This window comes from Berghia stephanieae, chromosome 7, assembly GCF_034508935.2.
Source record: "Berghia stephanieae isolate SIO BIC M18660-M18661 chromosome 7, UCSD_Bste_1.3, whole genome shotgun sequence".
NCBI classification, from domain to species: Eukaryota; Metazoa; Mollusca; class Gastropoda; order Nudibranchia; family Aeolidiidae; genus Berghia; species Berghia stephanieae.
The window spans coordinates 32,493,636-32,512,156 of record NC_088366.1 but is presented as its reverse complement, the minus strand read 5'-3'; the positions used below and the strand labels follow the sequence as shown (position 1 = coordinate 32,512,156).

The window sequence follows — 18,521 nt, the reverse complement described above, 5'->3', positions numbered from 1 at the left end:
CATTTGGTTTTACAAGGTTTAAGGATCAAACAATGGTAGGGACATTGGAGTTATTCACCGAAACCTAGGGATTTTCAAATATTCTTACCACAGAGTAGCATTACAAGAGGGGTTGGTTCCATTTTTCAGATTTAACTGTATTGAAATGGGTGTACATTTTTTTCTCTTAGCTTTAAATCTAATCCTCAGACACACATACAGTCATCTCAATCCCTACTGTCAACAAAAGTATCTGCTAAAACACTTTTTAAATCAGATCTGAGAAAATTTAGAAGCGCCCATTTCGTACTGAACTGTGAAATATTAGTTTTTCATCTTTGAAAAAAACAAACCTTCTCTTTTTTTAATAAAACAAAGGTTTGTTTTAGAGTCACTCTGCCTCTTACAGTCCTTGGTTATACCGACCACAAGGAAGCTGCATCACAAAATAATAAAATTCTAGAATCACGTGTTAATTACGCTTATTCATGCGCAATCCCCTTTGTTTTGTCTCCATCTCCACCAGTGCACAGTCGAGAAAAGCTTTTGTATTCCAAGATCTGACAACTTTATTCACAAAGGTAAGCGAACTCCACTTTCCTTATCACTAGCTAGATTACCATCTGACCAATCAAATAAGACAGAGGGCGATCTCTTTTCTGTGAAACAAAGTCATGACTGGTGTGCATAAGGTAGCAGTCTGAGAAGTATAAAACAGTGGTTGTATTCACATTGGAACACATGAGACAGTTTGACTGGGGAGGTTGGTAAGGGTCATACCGATTGGTCACTTTTGCCCCATACCGAGCGCTTCATGAGAGCATATAAAAATTAAAAGATAATGAACTTGATGTCTAAATACCGATTTTTTTTATCTATCTAGGAGCTTTACAATTAAATTGTGCCTCCAGCTACTTTCAATAATTTGCCAGTACCAAACAATTGGCCAGGAAAGCACCAAGGATCCAGGGACAGAATTAGTCTCTGGGAAAACGAGAAGAAGGCCAAGGAGGCAGAAGACAAGAAAATGGTGCAAGATGGGAAAAAGACAGACAGGGGAAAAATGAGGGGGGACAAGGAATCAGCAGCAAAAGCAGAGAAAGAGAGAAAGAAGAAGGAAAAAGAGACAAAAAGTAAAGCTAGGGAAAAGAGAAAGAAAGAACTAAGGCAGGAAAGAATTTGAAAAGAAGACCTGAAAAGGAATCAACGGATTCAGAAGATTCTGAACAAATTCAGTACATGGATGAAAGTTAGGGGGATGAATGGATTGGATGGATATGGGAGTGAATGAAAGTGTATGTTTTATGTGTGGGGATAACAAAGATCGGGATGGATGGATCGGATGTGTCTTCTGTGCAAGATGGTTTCACAAGGGGTGTAGGGTAAACAGGAGAGGTTCAAGGTATGAGTGAGGAATAAGCGAGTGAGTGTAGTTTGACTGTGATGTTTGTCCTATGCCAAAATGAATTTTGAAAGTACTTGACCCCCCCCCCCCCCCCTTTTTTTTTTTTTCTCTGTCTCCATCTTTTTTTCAGTAAAAAACTCATTTTTCGATTAAACTTTCAATCAATGTTAAACCTTGATTTTTGTTATCACTACCCCCTTCACTTGTTTTATATTTGTTCACACTCTAATCACAAGTGTGTCACATCTTGCTTTCAATTCTTCCATCAACTAAAAAATAGGTGCCAAAAGTAATGGTCGGTATGGGAACAGTCGATAAATTTAGTTGAAAGGATGTCGGTATAAGCTACAAGTACTTCGATCGGTTGGTAGCACCACAAACGTTTATTATCAGGCACTCAAAAGAGGCGGTCAGTATACGATACTGACCCGGTTGGTTTAGGACAGGTCGGTATGGGTTAAACAGAGAGAAAGTGAGATCAATTCAATATAAGAAAACTTTAGATTGTACAAGCTGGCAAACTGGTCCTTGTGAGCTTCATCTAGTAAAAATGATGTCATTATTTTGCGACAAGTAAGGACAGTAAGGGGCAGAGTGACTCTATATCCATACAAACATTTGGAGTTTCTTTTTCTCCTATGAATTACCATTTCAAATTCAGGATGACCATATCAATTTGAAACTTAACAAAATAAATAACTAAAACTAATAGAGAGCGGAAAGAAACAAAATAAAGAACGAAGTTTAAGAAAGATGTTGGGCAAGAAACTGAGTTAAAAATTTATTAATATCAAAAAAAATATTTTTCAAACTCAATTTCTATTAAAAATTACACCAAGGTTTGGAGGAGGGGGTCTATTGAAAGGAAAATATTTTAAAGTGATATTTTGATGACAAACATAAATCATTGAAAAGGCAATAGAGATGGATAAAGATGAGAATGTAGACTGTACTGTTAAGGACATTAGAACCCTATACTATACAGAATGGAAACATTCAAAATCTTTAAAAAAGTGAACAGGATTCACAGAATTTGCACTAGATTCGTTTCCATTCATTTTCTCCTTTTAATTTCATGATTTTAAAATGTCATGGCATGCGATTTTTTGTTTTATATTTTCTTTCTTTTGAGAAAAACAGTGGCGCCTGTTGATATAAAGTTTATCATTATATAATAAATATATAAAAATATAAATTATTTCACCATTTATATGAGAATATCAATTGTAAACATTTATAGAGCAATCTTATGTTGAGTAAACAGAACATTAATTTGTTAGAACAAACTGTAATGTCTTTACAGAATGAAATAATGCATTGTTAGATGAATAATATTCATAATTGTTGAATGTGCAGTAAAAAGCTTTCACCCTTTCATGTTAGAACATTTGCTTTGTTGACAGGATTATTATTAATAATAAAATTTTTATTTTATTTTTAATAGCCGATTAAACCATATTAAATCAGATTAATCAATATGACTGTATTTTACTGGAGTGAAAAATAATGATTTGCAGAAAGAAACGAAACAAAAAAAATATTAAAGGACACCAACACATAGAGTCTTGTTGGAAAGATGGTCCTCGTGTTTCTGTGGACAGGGAAAGCCATTGCATTGTGAACATGATAATTATAAAGTTATTAATGATCATGAATAACAATGAACAACCAAAAAGAACATTACTACATATTTTTCAATCTTATTCATTGTTTCATACCACCATATTTTTTTATCTCAGCATGCTATATGAAACCATATCATATAAATACGTTTTGTCAATTGTCATTTTATACTTGTGCTAAGAAATAACCTTCAATGCATATAAAACCAGCACTCACTCATATATGTGCGATGTAAAGTTGCGTGTGAAAACAACAAGCAAGAAAAATTTGACTTAAAAACATCTTTACCACTAATAGATATCCATCTAGACTGATAACACATTAATATGGTTTACTTACATCCTTCTTTAAAAAGAAAAAAAAAGAAAAGTAAAATGCAAATATTACATTTAAAAAAAACAAACAAACAAAACAATAAAAAAATTATTTTTTTTACCAAAAAAGACACTAGCTAACAAAACATTCTGTAAATGTATTACGGTATGATTTTTTTTTTTAATTAGGAAACCAAACAAATTAAAGATAAGATAGAGAAGATAAACTTATTTCATTTTAATATATTGTGTTTTCCTAATTTCAAAAGCATTGGAACTGTGATATATTTTATAATAGAAAAAATTGGGATACAATCTTCACAATATCTTTTTCAATGAATATGCGGTCAGTCTAACTTGAAGTTATGAATGATGTACAAAAATCACAAAGTCCTTATCATTTGCTGTCAGTTATTGGAATGAGAAAGTAATTGGATCGTTCTACAAGGTTATTTGTACTGTGCACTCTTGAACCATAAGGAAAAGAACAGATGATTATTTATGTATATACACACACACACACACACACGCAAAGAACCAAAAGTAGATTTCAAGAGCAATTTTTTTATTTCTATCAAGTCTGAGGTACCGTACCTTAGGCAAATTAGGAATCAAATTAATACATATTGATTATGCCAGATGGAAATGCCCTGATACAATTAAGTGCCACTTATTTGTGATTGATTACTTCAAGTTAAACCACAAAACAATAGGGGTTTTTGAAATATCAAAATATAAGCAACAATATGCTGATTAAAAAAACACAAATTAAGATTGGCAATGACAGTAATAATTTCACCACGCCTATACTCTGACATCAAATTCATCAACTGCTATGGCACAGTTTTCCATGAAACAACCTGGAGACTTACTTTGGCCAAAAAGCAAGCGACTGTTATGGTCAAGAGCAGTAACTAACAAAGACATAACAAGGGAGATGAGAATACCATTTCTAAAAGAATATAACAACAACAGACTGCCCCTGCCCCTCATCCCCCAATGTCCACAAGGGATCCCAGCCCCACCCTAAACAATTTTAAAACATACCCATTTCAGAAAAAGGAAATGAAGTAAATAGAAAGTAAAAAAGATGCCCCCCCCCCCTCCCCCTCTTCCACTCTCCCCCTGCTCTCAGGTAAATGAAGAAAAGCTAACCATTTCTAACTTGCAAAATGTCACAGTGAATCAAATGTTCAACATTGACTAAAAGTTGTAAACTGTACTTAACTTGAATTATATTTAAAGGTTTTGAGGAGAGGGAATGCAGTTTTTCAAGCCAACGAAAAATTAAACCCTTAAAATTATTTTTACTATATCCTCAATTCTTTTTTTTTTCATCTGGTTCAACTCGACACAATTCCAGATTGGCATGGCGGGTCACATTTATATAATATTATACCACTCCCCCCCCCCCCCCTCCCTCTCCCCTCTCCTTAAAAATATTAAAGGTTTTGACATTATGATGAATATAACATTTCATTCAGCGGTATTCTCTTCAGCATGCATAACACCACAGCACTGCCTCACACTAGCAATATACTTCTTTTGCCAGAATTTTTTTTTCTCCTTCAAATATTGATGAATTCAAATATCACCCTCAACTTTTCAAAAATTCATAATCCAGAAACGTCAAATTTATAAATTCAAAAAATGAAAACCGATGAAAACAGTTTTGCTGACCAGCATTGCTTTATTGTTGATTTTATTTTTAAAAATATTTTTTAAAAGTTTCAATACACTTAAGGGTTACACGTATCACGAAAATGGTTGATGGTGGGGTGGTCATGATGTTAAGTCTGAGGTCAATAAAAAAAGTCAAATCTAGAGACAAACAAATGACAACTTCCTATTGAGGTACAGTCACATGCTTACAATCTTTCACACAGAAATAGAGATGATTTACAAGGGAAAAGATATCAATTCACAAGGAAACATACACATGACTGTCTCTTTCAGGATGCAGGAAAACAACAACAAATTCTAAAACAAGGACAGATAGCCACATAAAAAAAAAGAAAAGAAAAAAACCCCAGCAAATTTTATTGCTTCCTGTTACCAAAAATATTACATGTTATATTATAATATCGCCTTGTCTCCTATCTTTTGTATCCATCAATTGATGAACCATGACTTGTTAAAAAATAGAAGTAAATGGATTAACTATGATGCTATCATAATCACCCACCTGTTTCCTCAGAGCCATCTTGGCCACATATTCCTGCTTCGCCATCTCCAAGACAACCCATTTGGGGAGATCTGGGATGAGGACGGCTACACTGGCCTTGATGGCCAACACTATGTGCTATTTACAGAAAGAAAGAATGCAAGAAACGCAAGAAAAGTAAGTAAGTAAAGTGGTAATATATTATGAGATATATATGTTGAAAATATTAAATTACACTTTACTCTTTAAAGCAAAATCACAGAACAAAAAAATAGTTGAGACATGGATATAAATATCATCAAACAATAATTTACTGTTTTTTACAACTAAGTAATAAAAGGACATTGGAACGATCTAGCTAATTGTGGAAAGACTTTCTGAAGAGAGTTTTAAATTTTGTTTTAAAAAAGTCAAAAGAGATTGATTTCCCAGTATTTTCTTTCTGTCAACTGAAAAGTGATAACATGATAATATAAAGAAAAGTGATAATTTCATTCGTGCCATTATCTATTTTTGAAAAATGTTTAATATAGCTCTTTACATTTTCAACAAAAATATAAAACAAAATGAATAGTTACTACATTGATTTAAATTTGGTAAAATACCAACAAAAATAATAAACAGTGGCACGCATTGCATTTCAATAACTGATATGGTAACCAGTCAAGGGATTTCTGGCACTTAATTAATAAAATAAATATATAAATAAACAAAGAAATAAATAAATAAATAAAAACATTTATATAAGACCATGGATTCACATTGATCAATGCACTTCACAATGGTTCGTTAATTCCCCAGTAGGCCATATGGAACCAAATTTCCACTCCATACAGAACAAAACACCTCTTTTTTCTGCTAGCACTCTTACAATATCCACCACTACCTATAGCCAGGTACTCAGTCACAACAGAATCGTGAGATAAAGTCTTTAAAGACCCTCATGCAAACACTCAAAACTGGAACCTGATTTTAATCGACTATATGGTCACTGACATGCCCAACATCACTTGTTACTGTTACTGATAAGGCACCATGCCACCAGCTAGCCATGCACAAATAAAGCGAGTTCCATGTCTACAACATATACTGGGGTATGCGGTGAAATATCTTGTATCAATGATGTAATGGGTAAGATGACCAATTAATTATTTATTTATTTATTCATTTATTTATTTATCTATTTATTCACTCATTAATTTATTAACAACCAATTATTGTAATCTGTATTTCCAACAAGAAAATAATATTTTGTTAGGCAGAAGATATTAAGAGATAAGATATAGACATGGATAGACATAGATATGTCATTCTGTTTGCCACAGATAAAAAGAGAACTCATATACTGCTGTGTGAACTGGTCAAGAATGAAAGAAAAAACTGGCCTAGCATAAAATAAAAATCAGTTCCCCTTCCCCCTTCTATGGAGAGGCAGTGCTCTTCGTGTTTATATCTCATCTCTTAATTTCTTCTGTTGAATAAAATATATTCTTGTCAGATATAAAGATTACAATAACTGGTTGGTAATAATAAAAATAAAATGATTGAATAAAATAAAGGTTTAATGAGTGCCATAATTCAAAATAAAAAAGGTTTTTTGTTTGTATTTCCCTAAATGGAAAAATCTAAAAGAAATTTGTTAGCTTATTTAAATAAGGTAAACATATTCAAATAATAAACCACTATTTACCACAAGAAGTTCTTTTCAGAGTGTATATAGTACTTTTATTAATTTTTTTTTTTTTAATTAAAAATGCTTCCATTATATGATCAACTGTTGTATCTAGTGTGTTAGTTGCAACCTTAAAAGAAAATCCTCAAGCTGCTTTAACTCAAGCAAAACGCTGGTCCATGAATCAGGACAGAAGATGACTGACACTATGACCTTTAACCAACAAAGAAAGCTTGAACTTTTGTGACCACTAATGCGTGAACTGTTCCATTCCTCTGGCGAGTTCCATTGCCTTATTGATTTCTGGTGATTTCTGGTAGGCACGTAAGACTTACTGGAGTTAAGATTTCAAATAGTACTATAACAGGGGTCCCAATAGCTCAGATGGTAAAGCACTCGCTTCACATCCAAAGAGACTGTGATCGATCCCTGGTGCAGTCAAGATTTTCTCTGATGCATCCCTGCTGTCCACCCAGCAGTGATTGGGTAGCTCGAACTGTTAGTTCTGGCTGAAAGTACACATAGCACCCTATCCAAAGGATAAAATCGGGATAAACTCAGACTCCATGGGCTGCTGCTCTGAGGAACCATTATAATGGCATCTCTATTGTATTATGAAAAACTCACCTCCGCAACCACAAAAATGATCACCATATTGACAGCTGACATGTTGGATGGTAACAGCTTTTGTATGTTTGGATCCAAACCGATAAGGGCACAATTAGTGATGACGGAGATGAGACCAATGATTTCAAAGGCAGCCTGAGGAAGGATAGAAATTTTAAGAGTTAATTTCTCAACACATAGGTAAGATGATTTTTAACCCCTTCCAGATGGGACTCGATTTTGCACTAATTTGAAATCTTGTCTTACAATTTTCACAGGCAACAGTACTAGCGATGTGACAGACTTCATTCGCAAAGCTAATACTGCCCTCTTGGTGAAAATGGTCCGGGTTTACAGCATGGGAGAAATTATGAGTGGGAAGAAATTCAATTTTGCCATTAAAGGCTTCAATGCGGTTTGATAATAGGTTGGACTTAATATTTCACTGAGCGGTATTATCTTAAAATTTATGCATGCATAACATTAGATACGGCTTCACACTGACAAAACACCTTTTTTCATTTTGATCAGAAATTTCGATCAGTGAAAAGATAAAGCAAAAAATGAATGCTGTTATAATTCATTTTTCATTAAATTGATAGGGCTATCCCATTTGATTTTAGGAGACTAGCATTTATAATCACACTATTAAATGTTTGATAACAATGAGCTTTTCTCATCAGCTAAATTTGTACACCGGTTTAGAGGGAAAAAAAAAGAAGTGAAAAGGTAGAATGAAAATTTGTTGACTAAAAAAATATAAACAAAATGTGCACAGAAATTAATCATGAAACAAAGGCTTATAATATTTAAAGTCATAGATCAGGGTAAACGGTATCACTTGTTTAAAACAAACAACAATTATAAAAGCAATGTATTGGTTGTATAAACTTTTCTTGTGATGTGATGCAATGACTATGTTTTGATGTTCAAATTTCTTGTGATGATAAACAATAATTTCTCTCTAGTTGAAAACAAGTAAAAGCCCATGAGAACTAATTTCAAGTTATTTGAATGTTTCCTAAATCTTGAGGCTAGATTAATTTGAAATAATATACATATGTTTAAAACTTTTATAAAGAGCAGTAAAAGCGTTCTTATTGAGATGGACGAGTTAATAAATAATTACATGAATTAATAAATGAATTAATGAATACACAAAATATACAGCACCATAAAACTAATTGAATATAAGAGTAAATAAACACATAAAGAAATTTTTCTCCTTTTCAGAAAATAAAAGGAATGAATCCTGCATACCTGCCAAGCTCCAATACTATTGGCACTCTCAGCAAAAGGTCTTTGATAGACCCTGCACAACTTGAAGGCATCAGATCGTATTTCAATCAAATTGTTGAGTAAAGCCCACAGGGCAGCCAAAGGAAATACAGAGGAGAAAAGGTACACATAGCCAAATTGGATGTACATCTCTAGATATTCATCATTTGAACCCTGGGAATGATAACCAATATGATGATGATGATAATGATGATGATGATGATGATGATAAATGTGTTAACTGACAAAAAGATGATACCGATGATGATGACGAGGATGACAATGATGATGATGGCTATGATGACATCAATAATGACAAAGAACATAAATATGATAATAATAACAAGATGATTAAGAAAATGATAATGGTAGTTTTTATGATCTTAATGATTATGATGATGATGACAATGTGAAAAGCTTAAATTTTCCTCACCATATATCTGTCCATTCTGGATTCTAAAGCTGTCTGTTTCTTGTGATATTCATCAATATCCTCACAATCTGTTGCTGCAAGTGAAGACTGGACATTGGACTGATTCAGCGCAGAATCCACCTTTTTCTGTCGGCGTCTCACAAACAGGTATGGGATGATAGATTCCTGGATTTGACCTACGACTTGCTGTGTCACCAACAAGGTGCCTAAGAACTGGGTTTGAGTGTGGGGGTAAAAAAAAAAAGTGACAAAATAGCAATAGATGTTTTTTTTTTTGTTTTTAAGGGTTTTACAGAACTTGTGACACATTTAGGTCATATCAGCGCCAGTAAAAAGAAGAAAATGGAATAGTCAAAATATTCTAGATATACAATCAAAGCACCCAAGAAAAAGTAAGACAAAGGGGAATTCGTCACTTAGTTTGAGACCACCTTAAACTCTCATCCAGACATCAGCAAGGATCCCACTAAGAGGAATACACTCAAATGTTTACAGACCATATGTTTAAAAAAAAAGTACATAACAGAGAGATGATTTACAAGGAAAAAAAAATCATCTCCCAAAACTATAACTATACATTCAACTGTTCCCCTCCCAGCCAGGGTCAGGGCAAAACTAAGTAATCTCATTCCAAGACATGTTGTTCTTGTTTTGATTTTAAGGGTTTTACGGCGCTTCCAACACATTTAGGTTATATCAGCGCCAGCAAAAAGGAAGAATCTGGGATAGTAAAAAGTTATAGAATTACAATTAAAGCACCCAAGAAAAAGTAAGACATAGGGGAACTAGGAACAAATAGGGATCAGATGTAGATTCCAAGAGCATACCACCAATGTACTTAGTTTGAGATCACATATAAGTCTCATCCGGACACAAGCACAAAATCCAACAAAGAGGAATACACTCAAATGCTTACATTATACATTGAAAATCACAAATATAATAATACATAACAGAGAAATGATTTACAAGGAAAAAAAACATCATCTCCCAAAACAATAACTATGCATTTGACTGTTTCCCTCCGAGCTAGGACTCCGGCCAGGGCCAGGACAAAACCAAGTAATCTCATTCCAAGACAAAGACAGAAAGCATGTTGGAAAACATAAGGGGATAGAAGACACAGTATGTACCCCCCTACCCACTATGGGAGGTCAGGAACCCCACCCAGATTCCAAGACACAGAAATCACTTGGAAAACAGATACAGGGGGATAAAAGACACAGCAGGTACCTCCCTGCCCACTATGGGAGGTCAGGAACCCCACCCAGAAACAGCAATAGAAATGGTATGGAAAGTGAAAAGTAGTGTAAGACACATTACAGTGCTAGATGATGGCAGTAGAGGAGGAGAGAAAAGTACAAGAAATAACAATTGTTTGCAAAACTTATTTCTATAATTTCTGATGTAATGTCTATTCTATACTTCAAAGTTAAACAGAATTGGATTACTTGGATAGTATTTCAAATTAATAAATCAGGTCATGTGACTGATTCAATGATTTTGAAAATAAATTACAAAACCTGACCACATGTATTTAAATGTCTCCACCAACTACCATCAACTAAACTCAAGTAGATGGCTGTGAAAATCTTCGCACTCATTTTTTTACGATAATCAATGCAAAAGAGTACCAGGTCCATAAACAGTGTTGTCTCTGTTAATGGAAATTAAATGTGAAAGAGCCTTACAGGCTCATCCCACATGTTAAGTGTTGCAGTTGGCTTGAGACCCCTCTGAAATGCTATGAGCACATTTAGTGGATAATGTAAAACAGCTCTTTTTTCTTTGTTAGAAGACTATTACAATTTGACCTACGACTCGCTGTGTCACCAACAAAGTGCCCAGGAACTGGATTTGAATATGGGAAAAAAAGACAGACAAAACAGCAATTGAAATAGTATGGAAAGTGAAAAGGTGTAAGATACACCAGTGTTAGATGACAGCAGTAGAGGAGGAGAGAAAAGTACAGGAAATACGAAGTGTTTGCAACACTTATTCCTATAATTTCTGATGTATTGTCTATTCTAAGCTTCAAGGTTAATCCTAATAATGGTAAAAAAAAAATTCAGTCATTTAGTGATTTCATCCATGAATAAAAATAAATTGGAACACCTAAGAGAAAATATCTTTATTTTTACTTATGCAGTCCACCAGCATGGCATGAGCTGCTGTAAGAAATATGTGTAAAAAATTTTGTTTCTGTAATTCGTAATGAACATATCAAGACATTTTTTCCATATCATGACAAATCTACGGAAGTTTAATTTACAGTATATACTTATGTATAAGACACATCATTTTGACTGAAACTCAAGGGTTTAAAGTCTTATATCTAGCGAGTACTATCAAAGCATCCTACCCTCAATTTCAAATTTAGGAACATTTTACAAATAAAAACTTAAATTTAGGAATACTATGTTGGGCAATAGTCTTAAATAACAATAAAACGTCTTATATATCAAGAGCATAAAAAGGTTACACCACAATGATACTAGAAGTCGAACTTGTCAATCTGCTTGGCTACTTCTGTGAACACCACAGGTTTGGAAAGTTTATTTATTTCAAGAAGGCTGTGTGAAAATACACGGAGGGTCCAGAGACAGAAAATCTAAAAAAAACAATTCCTAACTTGGTCACTAAAAGTATTTACTTGATAATATAAATGATCCACGAGCTATGCATAGCTCTTTGGAACATTCTGATTATTGTTGAAAGCCTTGTAAAGTATATACTTAGACCTGTAAATGAGCTCTATAAAAATTGACTGAAACTCTTCGACAAACAGAAGAGTCAAGTTTTTTGGGGTTTTTTTAATAAAGGCATCATTGGTGAGGAGAGTGATAAATACAATACATTAAAATAGTGGGTGTTATTACTTACTGGAAGTATGACTGCCATTGATTTGATGAAGAAGTAGAAGGAATGCTAAGGCTAAATAAGCATGTCATTCATTATATAAGTAAAGATGACTTCATCAAAGTCATATTCCTGCCTCTGGAATTTGTCTGACATAGTCAGAAAAATAATCACCATTATAATCTTTAACTTCTAGTGCCATGACCAATTGAATTTATTCCTCACATCTTTATCAATGCTCGACTTTGACAAGTCTGAATTGCGATCCATGAACAGCTCATGCAATGTGAGAACATTAATTAAAATAATATAGCAATGAGCAAACTTGATTTTCAATCAGTTAATGACATTAAAAAAACTGAAATAAATCTGACTTCTGGCCAATACACTGAATCATTAAGTAGGAGAAGTGAATTATCATCATATGAAGAAACTTCGGCAGGCGTAGCCGTAGCGGAAAAATCCAAAGAATCGAAATGAATGGTAAATCGCCACAGTAAACAGCAAACAGCGAGCTTGCTTGAGCAAAACAATGGCAGAAAACGTCCTAATTTGCGCAGGAATTAATTAGGCTACTTACAATTGTTCCTTATAATTAGGTACCCAATCAGTGAAGAAACGGTCAACCAGTTTGTTTACAACGTGAGGCAATCGAGATGTGCTTGTAACAATCTATCCTAACTTTCAATTTGAAGGTGGCTACATAACGCACTTCCAGCTTTCGCATTTTACTTTTTCATTCTTTTAAGAGCCCTCATGTAAATGTGGTCAATTTTGGCTTAGATGAAACAGTGAAATTTATCGCTCGGCAGCTCAGTTAAAATTGGCTACCGTTGGGATCACGACAGGTTTGGAAAGTGAAACAATAATTTAACGAAGGCTGTGTGAAAATACACTGGGATGTGTTCAGACACGCCAATTCTAAAAAGCGTCGCTTAGCCTTGGCAATATATCCATCGTTAATATAAACGGCCCCCATGTGCTATGCGTAGCGCTGTGGAACACTCCTAATTACTTTACGGTCATTCGACTACAATTTGTGAATTCTTTCTTTCTTCAATTCTTTCTTTCCTTTTTTAAAATATTTGAATTTGACAAATTGACTGATTTCAGTTAATTGACTGAGAATTTACAGGTCTAATACTAGTCTGACTACCTACATGTTTTCTGTCTTTATTTCATCTTTTTTTTTCTTTTTGGTTTAATTTGATGAATTGGCTGATTTCAGTTAATCGACTAAGGATTTCAGGTCTACTTGATTTCAAAGGTCCACTATTCCACATTTTCAAATTAACTCTTTTTTTGTTTGTTTGTTTGTTGCTTTAGGTCTCTTCCAACACAATTGAGGTTATATGAGAGACCGCTGAAACAAAAAAACAAGCAATCTAACAAAAATAGTACAAATGTAAATCAAAATCATAACCTAAAGATATCATAAGCTAAATTATAAATAACCAAGAACAAACAGGCAGAAGATTTACAGAAAAAAAAATATCCCCTGTCAAAAATACAATCACAAACTAAAGAAGCAGGATAGGCTAGTAAAGAGAAGAAGAAACGACATCACTATCGGATCCTACACCCATGCGAACATCATAGGTATATGATTCAAGGGTGATGCTCCCATCCAACCACCCGCAAATTAACTCTTTTTTATCATTTTCTTTCCTAGAACGGTGAAGTTATTTGTCTTTAAATCTTCTTTGGATTGAATAAAACATAAGAATGAGGGATTAGCCACAATCATCCTACCAAAGCAGTACGGCCTTGAGGCGTCTTAGCTAATGCTGTGAATATATAAATGTTTGCCATAATCCAGTTTAGCAGTACAGAAGGGGTAATCAGCTTTTTTCTCCTCGGGTTGGACATCCAATGACTTAAAGCAATGTTTATCACAAAATGGTTGTGAAGATTTGTTTTTGAAATGATACCACACCACCACAAATTAATATCTGCAAAAATGAAGGGGCAAAAATCAAAAACAAAATAATTTTTAAAAAATAAGATACTCACTGTTTTCAATAAAGTTCTGTCTTGCATGTAAAAAGCAACGTAGAAAAGGCAAATGAAGCAATTGATGAAGTCAAACTGAAAAAGACAAAACAAAAAAAAAAAAACAACAAATCTTTCCCATCAATATCATTCAACAATTGGTAATTTTTTTTAGCATCAAAAAAACAGCACCCCTTAAGCTTTGACAAGGTGACTTGTTCAAGGCCAAATATTGCAGCAGATGTGAGTCAAACCCAGAATTCCAGGTTATAAAATGACAAAGACCATACTGCTGTGCAACATATCCCTTTCATTTCGGGAAAGCCTGATTTTACTAAGCATAATAGAAAAAATATCTATATCCTATTATCCTTTGTAAACTAATGTAGGAGTTCAAGAAATATTCTTCTCCCACACACATCGTGTTTTACTAAAAATAAATTTTGACGCGTAATGATATCTTGACCACAATGATAATTCTAATGTCAAATCATTAAATTTCATAACCAATCACTGTAAAAACAAATACATTTTGACAAAAGTTAACATAAGTGAGATCATTGGAAGGGTATAATGAAAGTATTCTTGAACTCCTGAGATTGAAATTTCAAATTCATCCCCTATGCCACTCCCAGGTTCCTGCAGTGGTATTAGGGAATTGTTTGAAATTCTAAAAGCAGGAGTTCAGAATCTTATATTGGCGTTGCTGCCATCAAATTCATAATAAAACTGACCTATCCACACAATGTGGGGGAACACAAAATAAGGGATAGAATAAGTGAAATCCATTTGTCCAAAATAGTATTTCGAGAAAATTTTGGTTTTGATAAGTAAATCAACATCAGTTGTGACATTAATGAAAATTACTCACCAAAATCAGCTTGACAATGAGATGATTGTCATATGAGGACTGTAAACGATGATTTTCTATTAAATAAGAATTGAGAATAAGTGAATTGAAAGAGAGACATTATAAAAATATATCAAAGTTTTTGATTCTCCATTGTGAGTATTTTTTCTGAGAGAATTCATTGCCATACTTTGATTATATTGGTCTTCTCTATTGATAACACATCTTCCTATCTTCAACAAACATGTCATATGTGACCCTCCGTCTCAAAACGGTATTATGTCGGGAAGATTCAGACCCAAGAAAGTGAATTTAGAGACAGAATGATGAGAAATTGGACCTTAGAAGTTTTTGTAAAGTAAAAAATAGTATTTATACTCCAGCACGACGTAGAGAAATTAAACCCAAGTTTTATATTTGTGGCAATGAATTCAATTTCACTCAGCGAGAGTATCCCGACATAATACCGCTTTGAGACGATGGGTCACATATTGTATAGATGTGCATATATGAAAAAAAAAACAATTAAAAAAAAAAAAAAAAAAAGAAAAAAAAAAGAAGAAGAAACAAGACAAAAATGATGGACGAAGCCCCCATCCTATATTTGAACCATAAATACTTGCAGCTATATGGTTTTGTGGTATGACACTTGTTTTCCGATTGATCAGAAGGTCCTTGGTTCAAGCCTCGCTTGGGGCATAGTTGAGTCCTTGGAAAAGGCTGGTTACCCATATTCTCTCATCGTACTTGAGTAAAATGAGTACCTGGCTGTTAACAGAGTTGTCTCTGTCAGAAAAATTGTAGTATTGCCAAACAGGCGTCGTGTCTCATCCTACGCGTTAAGTGTAGCTATTGACTAGGGACCCTTTGAGCATGTTTAGTGGATATTGCACAAAATAAAAAGCTCAAATATTTATTTCTTAGTAAGTATAATAATGTAACCTTTTTTTAAAAAAAATTATCTCTTGGCATTTTGTAGATTTAGTTGCTATTTAAATACTATTGGACTGTATTGTACTGAACTCATCAAACTAACCAAACTTGTTGAGCTTGACAGCAACCTTCCGGTAAATCCCATTGAGAATTCCAATGACGATGGCATAGCCAATGGTGGGCAAGAGGTTGTTGAAGGTGGTAATGATACCCATGTCTTTGATGCCATTCACTTTCATCCAGTCTTCAGCCCAAAAATAGGCCAGCATGGTAAAGAATGCTATGGTCAACCAAAAGGACATGATGGGTACAGTAACCAGGTACAGTTTTAGGACCCGTTTGTATTTCGGGTATTGCGGCTCTGGTTGTCCAGTTACCTGGTTGATCCCCATTTTACCTTTGTAATCAGCACGCGGTTCCTCATATCTACAATCATAAAGAAAAAAAATCAGAATTTGGGATTGGACATCAGTTATTCAAAATAAAATAATCTTGTTACATCAGAACCATTAGAGACAGAGCTCCTAGATACTATTTCATCAACAAAAAGAACAAACAAATAATTAAAAAATTAATAAACACAAAAGAAAAACTTCTCCAAAAATATATCTCACAAATTAATCATTACTTGACTAAGAGGTGAATGAACGAGTACCAGGCTATGACGGAAATTGTAAAAGGGCATGTCCAAAAAAATGCAGGCAACTTGAAATGTGTGAAATGGAATTTTGGCTCTATATGGCCTACTGGAGAAATCAATATAAACTTTATGAAGTGCACTAAAATGAATCAATGGAAATACATTATATAAACGTTCTAGATAGAGTTTGTAGAGAAAGGTTGACAGCTGTGGACTTCAAGGATCTTAAAGAGAGAAATGAAGAAAAAAATTAGATGTATAAAGACCAAAATAAATTAAAAATTTAATAAAATTTTAAAAAACAAACAAAAGCAAAAACAACCAACGTGTATGCATATCTTGAAGCACTGTCCATTGTTCCCCATTTGAAGCTCAATGTGCTGCAGTAACGCTTCCAACCTTCCAAAAATAACGTAGTCCAGATCAGGTTGAACACTGAGAAAATTGCCTCCCTGTACATGCTTCCTTGGCCCGAGAAGATGAAATAGATGACGCCAATCAGTGCTGGCGGAATGAGGGAGACCGTGTAGAAACCAAGAAAGGAGAAATACAAGGCAATCTTTGTTCCAAAGTACTCTTGAATTTTGACTGGAGAGACAAAAAATAGACCAATTAGCATATTTTTTTAAAAATTGCTAATACATTTACCTGTAAATTTAAACCCCATCCAGAAAAAAATGAAAAATAAAAATTGGAATAACGGATGGATTAAAGACAACCGCTATAATTCGTACATAGGAAGGAAAACTCTCTCTCTCTCTCTCTCTCCCTCCCTCCCCCTCTCTCTCTCTCTCTCTCTCTCTCTCTCTCTCTCTCTCTCTCTCTCTCTCTCTCTCTCTCTCTCTCTCTCTCTCTCTCTCTCTCTCTCTCTCTCTCTCTCTCTCCAAAATCGTAGCACTTACAAATGGGTTGCTTCTTGAAGATGTTTTTCAAAGAGTACCATTCAGTCCCAATTTTTTTGATGGCTTCCACACCATGGAGTGGAAATATATTGCTCACAAGGCCACGGCTTAAATATCTTTTTACTGTAAATAAAAATGAATAATGTCATTGAATCTCTAAAACAAAACATTGTATGTGACATTGGGGTTCTGATAACTCAATGGTAGAGTACTAACCTCATAAGCAAAGGTATCAGTATCCATCCAGAAGATATTTTCTGATTGATCTCCCCTCCCCTCTCACTCCCCATGTCCAACCAGCAGCAATTATATATATATATATATATATATATATATATATATATATATATATATATATATATATATATATATATATATATATATAATTATATATACACATACTTGCTACCAATATTTACAATTTAATTAAATTGACCTAAACAACATGATTAACGACACACTCTTACTATGGTGATCTGATACTCACCAAATGACTACATTTGATTCTGAATATAGCTACTTTAAGTACTTGCCTGTCACCCAATACAATCAGTCCCACAGATCATTCACAATTTTAAAACAGGAGATTGTTGGGCTGATTGCTTCAGTTGACAGGCAAATACTTAAAGATGGCTATGGTACTTACCTGTCTTGCCAGTCTATGGGCACAAAATTGCATGTTTTGTGAAATTGATGAAAATTTTGTCTATCAAACAGGTAAAAAAAAAAGTGATTTGAAAAAAAGTACTATAAACATGTCATACTGCCAAATGCAAGTTTTCCTCGCCAAACAGCTTTAAAAAACACAAAGTTTTTAGGAATGAGCTCATCATCTACTTTCACTTACTGCAAATTCTGTTTTGTTTTTGCT

The 18,521-nt window shown here is 33.9% G+C and overlaps 1 protein-coding gene across 24 annotated transcripts in view; it reads right to left on the bottom strand.

Moving 5' to 3' along the window:
• LOC144977087 (anoctamin-10-like) overlaps positions 1 to 18,521 on the bottom strand; it is a 37,485-nt gene that overhangs the window by 11,924 nt on the left and 7,040 nt on the right. For 7 of the 24 annotated variants that reach the window (XM_078921850.1, XM_078921853.1, XM_078921852.1 and 4 more), the window contains exons 6-15: positions 17,651 to 17,773; positions 17,075 to 17,336; positions 16,212 to 16,534; positions 15,197 to 15,252; positions 14,347 to 14,421; positions 9,475 to 9,687; positions 9,024 to 9,215; positions 7,785 to 7,919; positions 5,507 to 5,623; positions 2,940 to 2,975 (exon numbers count right to left, since the gene is read on the bottom strand). In XM_078921850.1, coding sequence (XP_078777976.1) covers positions 2,940 to 2,975; positions 5,507 to 5,623; positions 7,785 to 7,919; positions 9,024 to 9,215; positions 9,475 to 9,687; positions 14,347 to 14,421; positions 15,197 to 15,252; positions 16,212 to 16,534; positions 17,075 to 17,336; positions 17,651 to 17,773 — 1,532 coding nt within the window. Of the gene's footprint in view, positions 1 to 88; positions 136 to 2,939; positions 2,976 to 3,295; positions 3,318 to 5,502; positions 5,624 to 7,784; positions 7,920 to 9,023; positions 9,216 to 9,474; positions 9,688 to 14,346; positions 14,422 to 15,196; positions 15,253 to 16,211; positions 16,535 to 17,074; positions 17,337 to 17,650; positions 17,774 to 18,521 lie in introns of all 24 variants that reach the window. The other 17 variants (XM_078921858.1, XM_078921861.1, XM_078921860.1 and 14 more) reach the window with 4 other exon arrangements.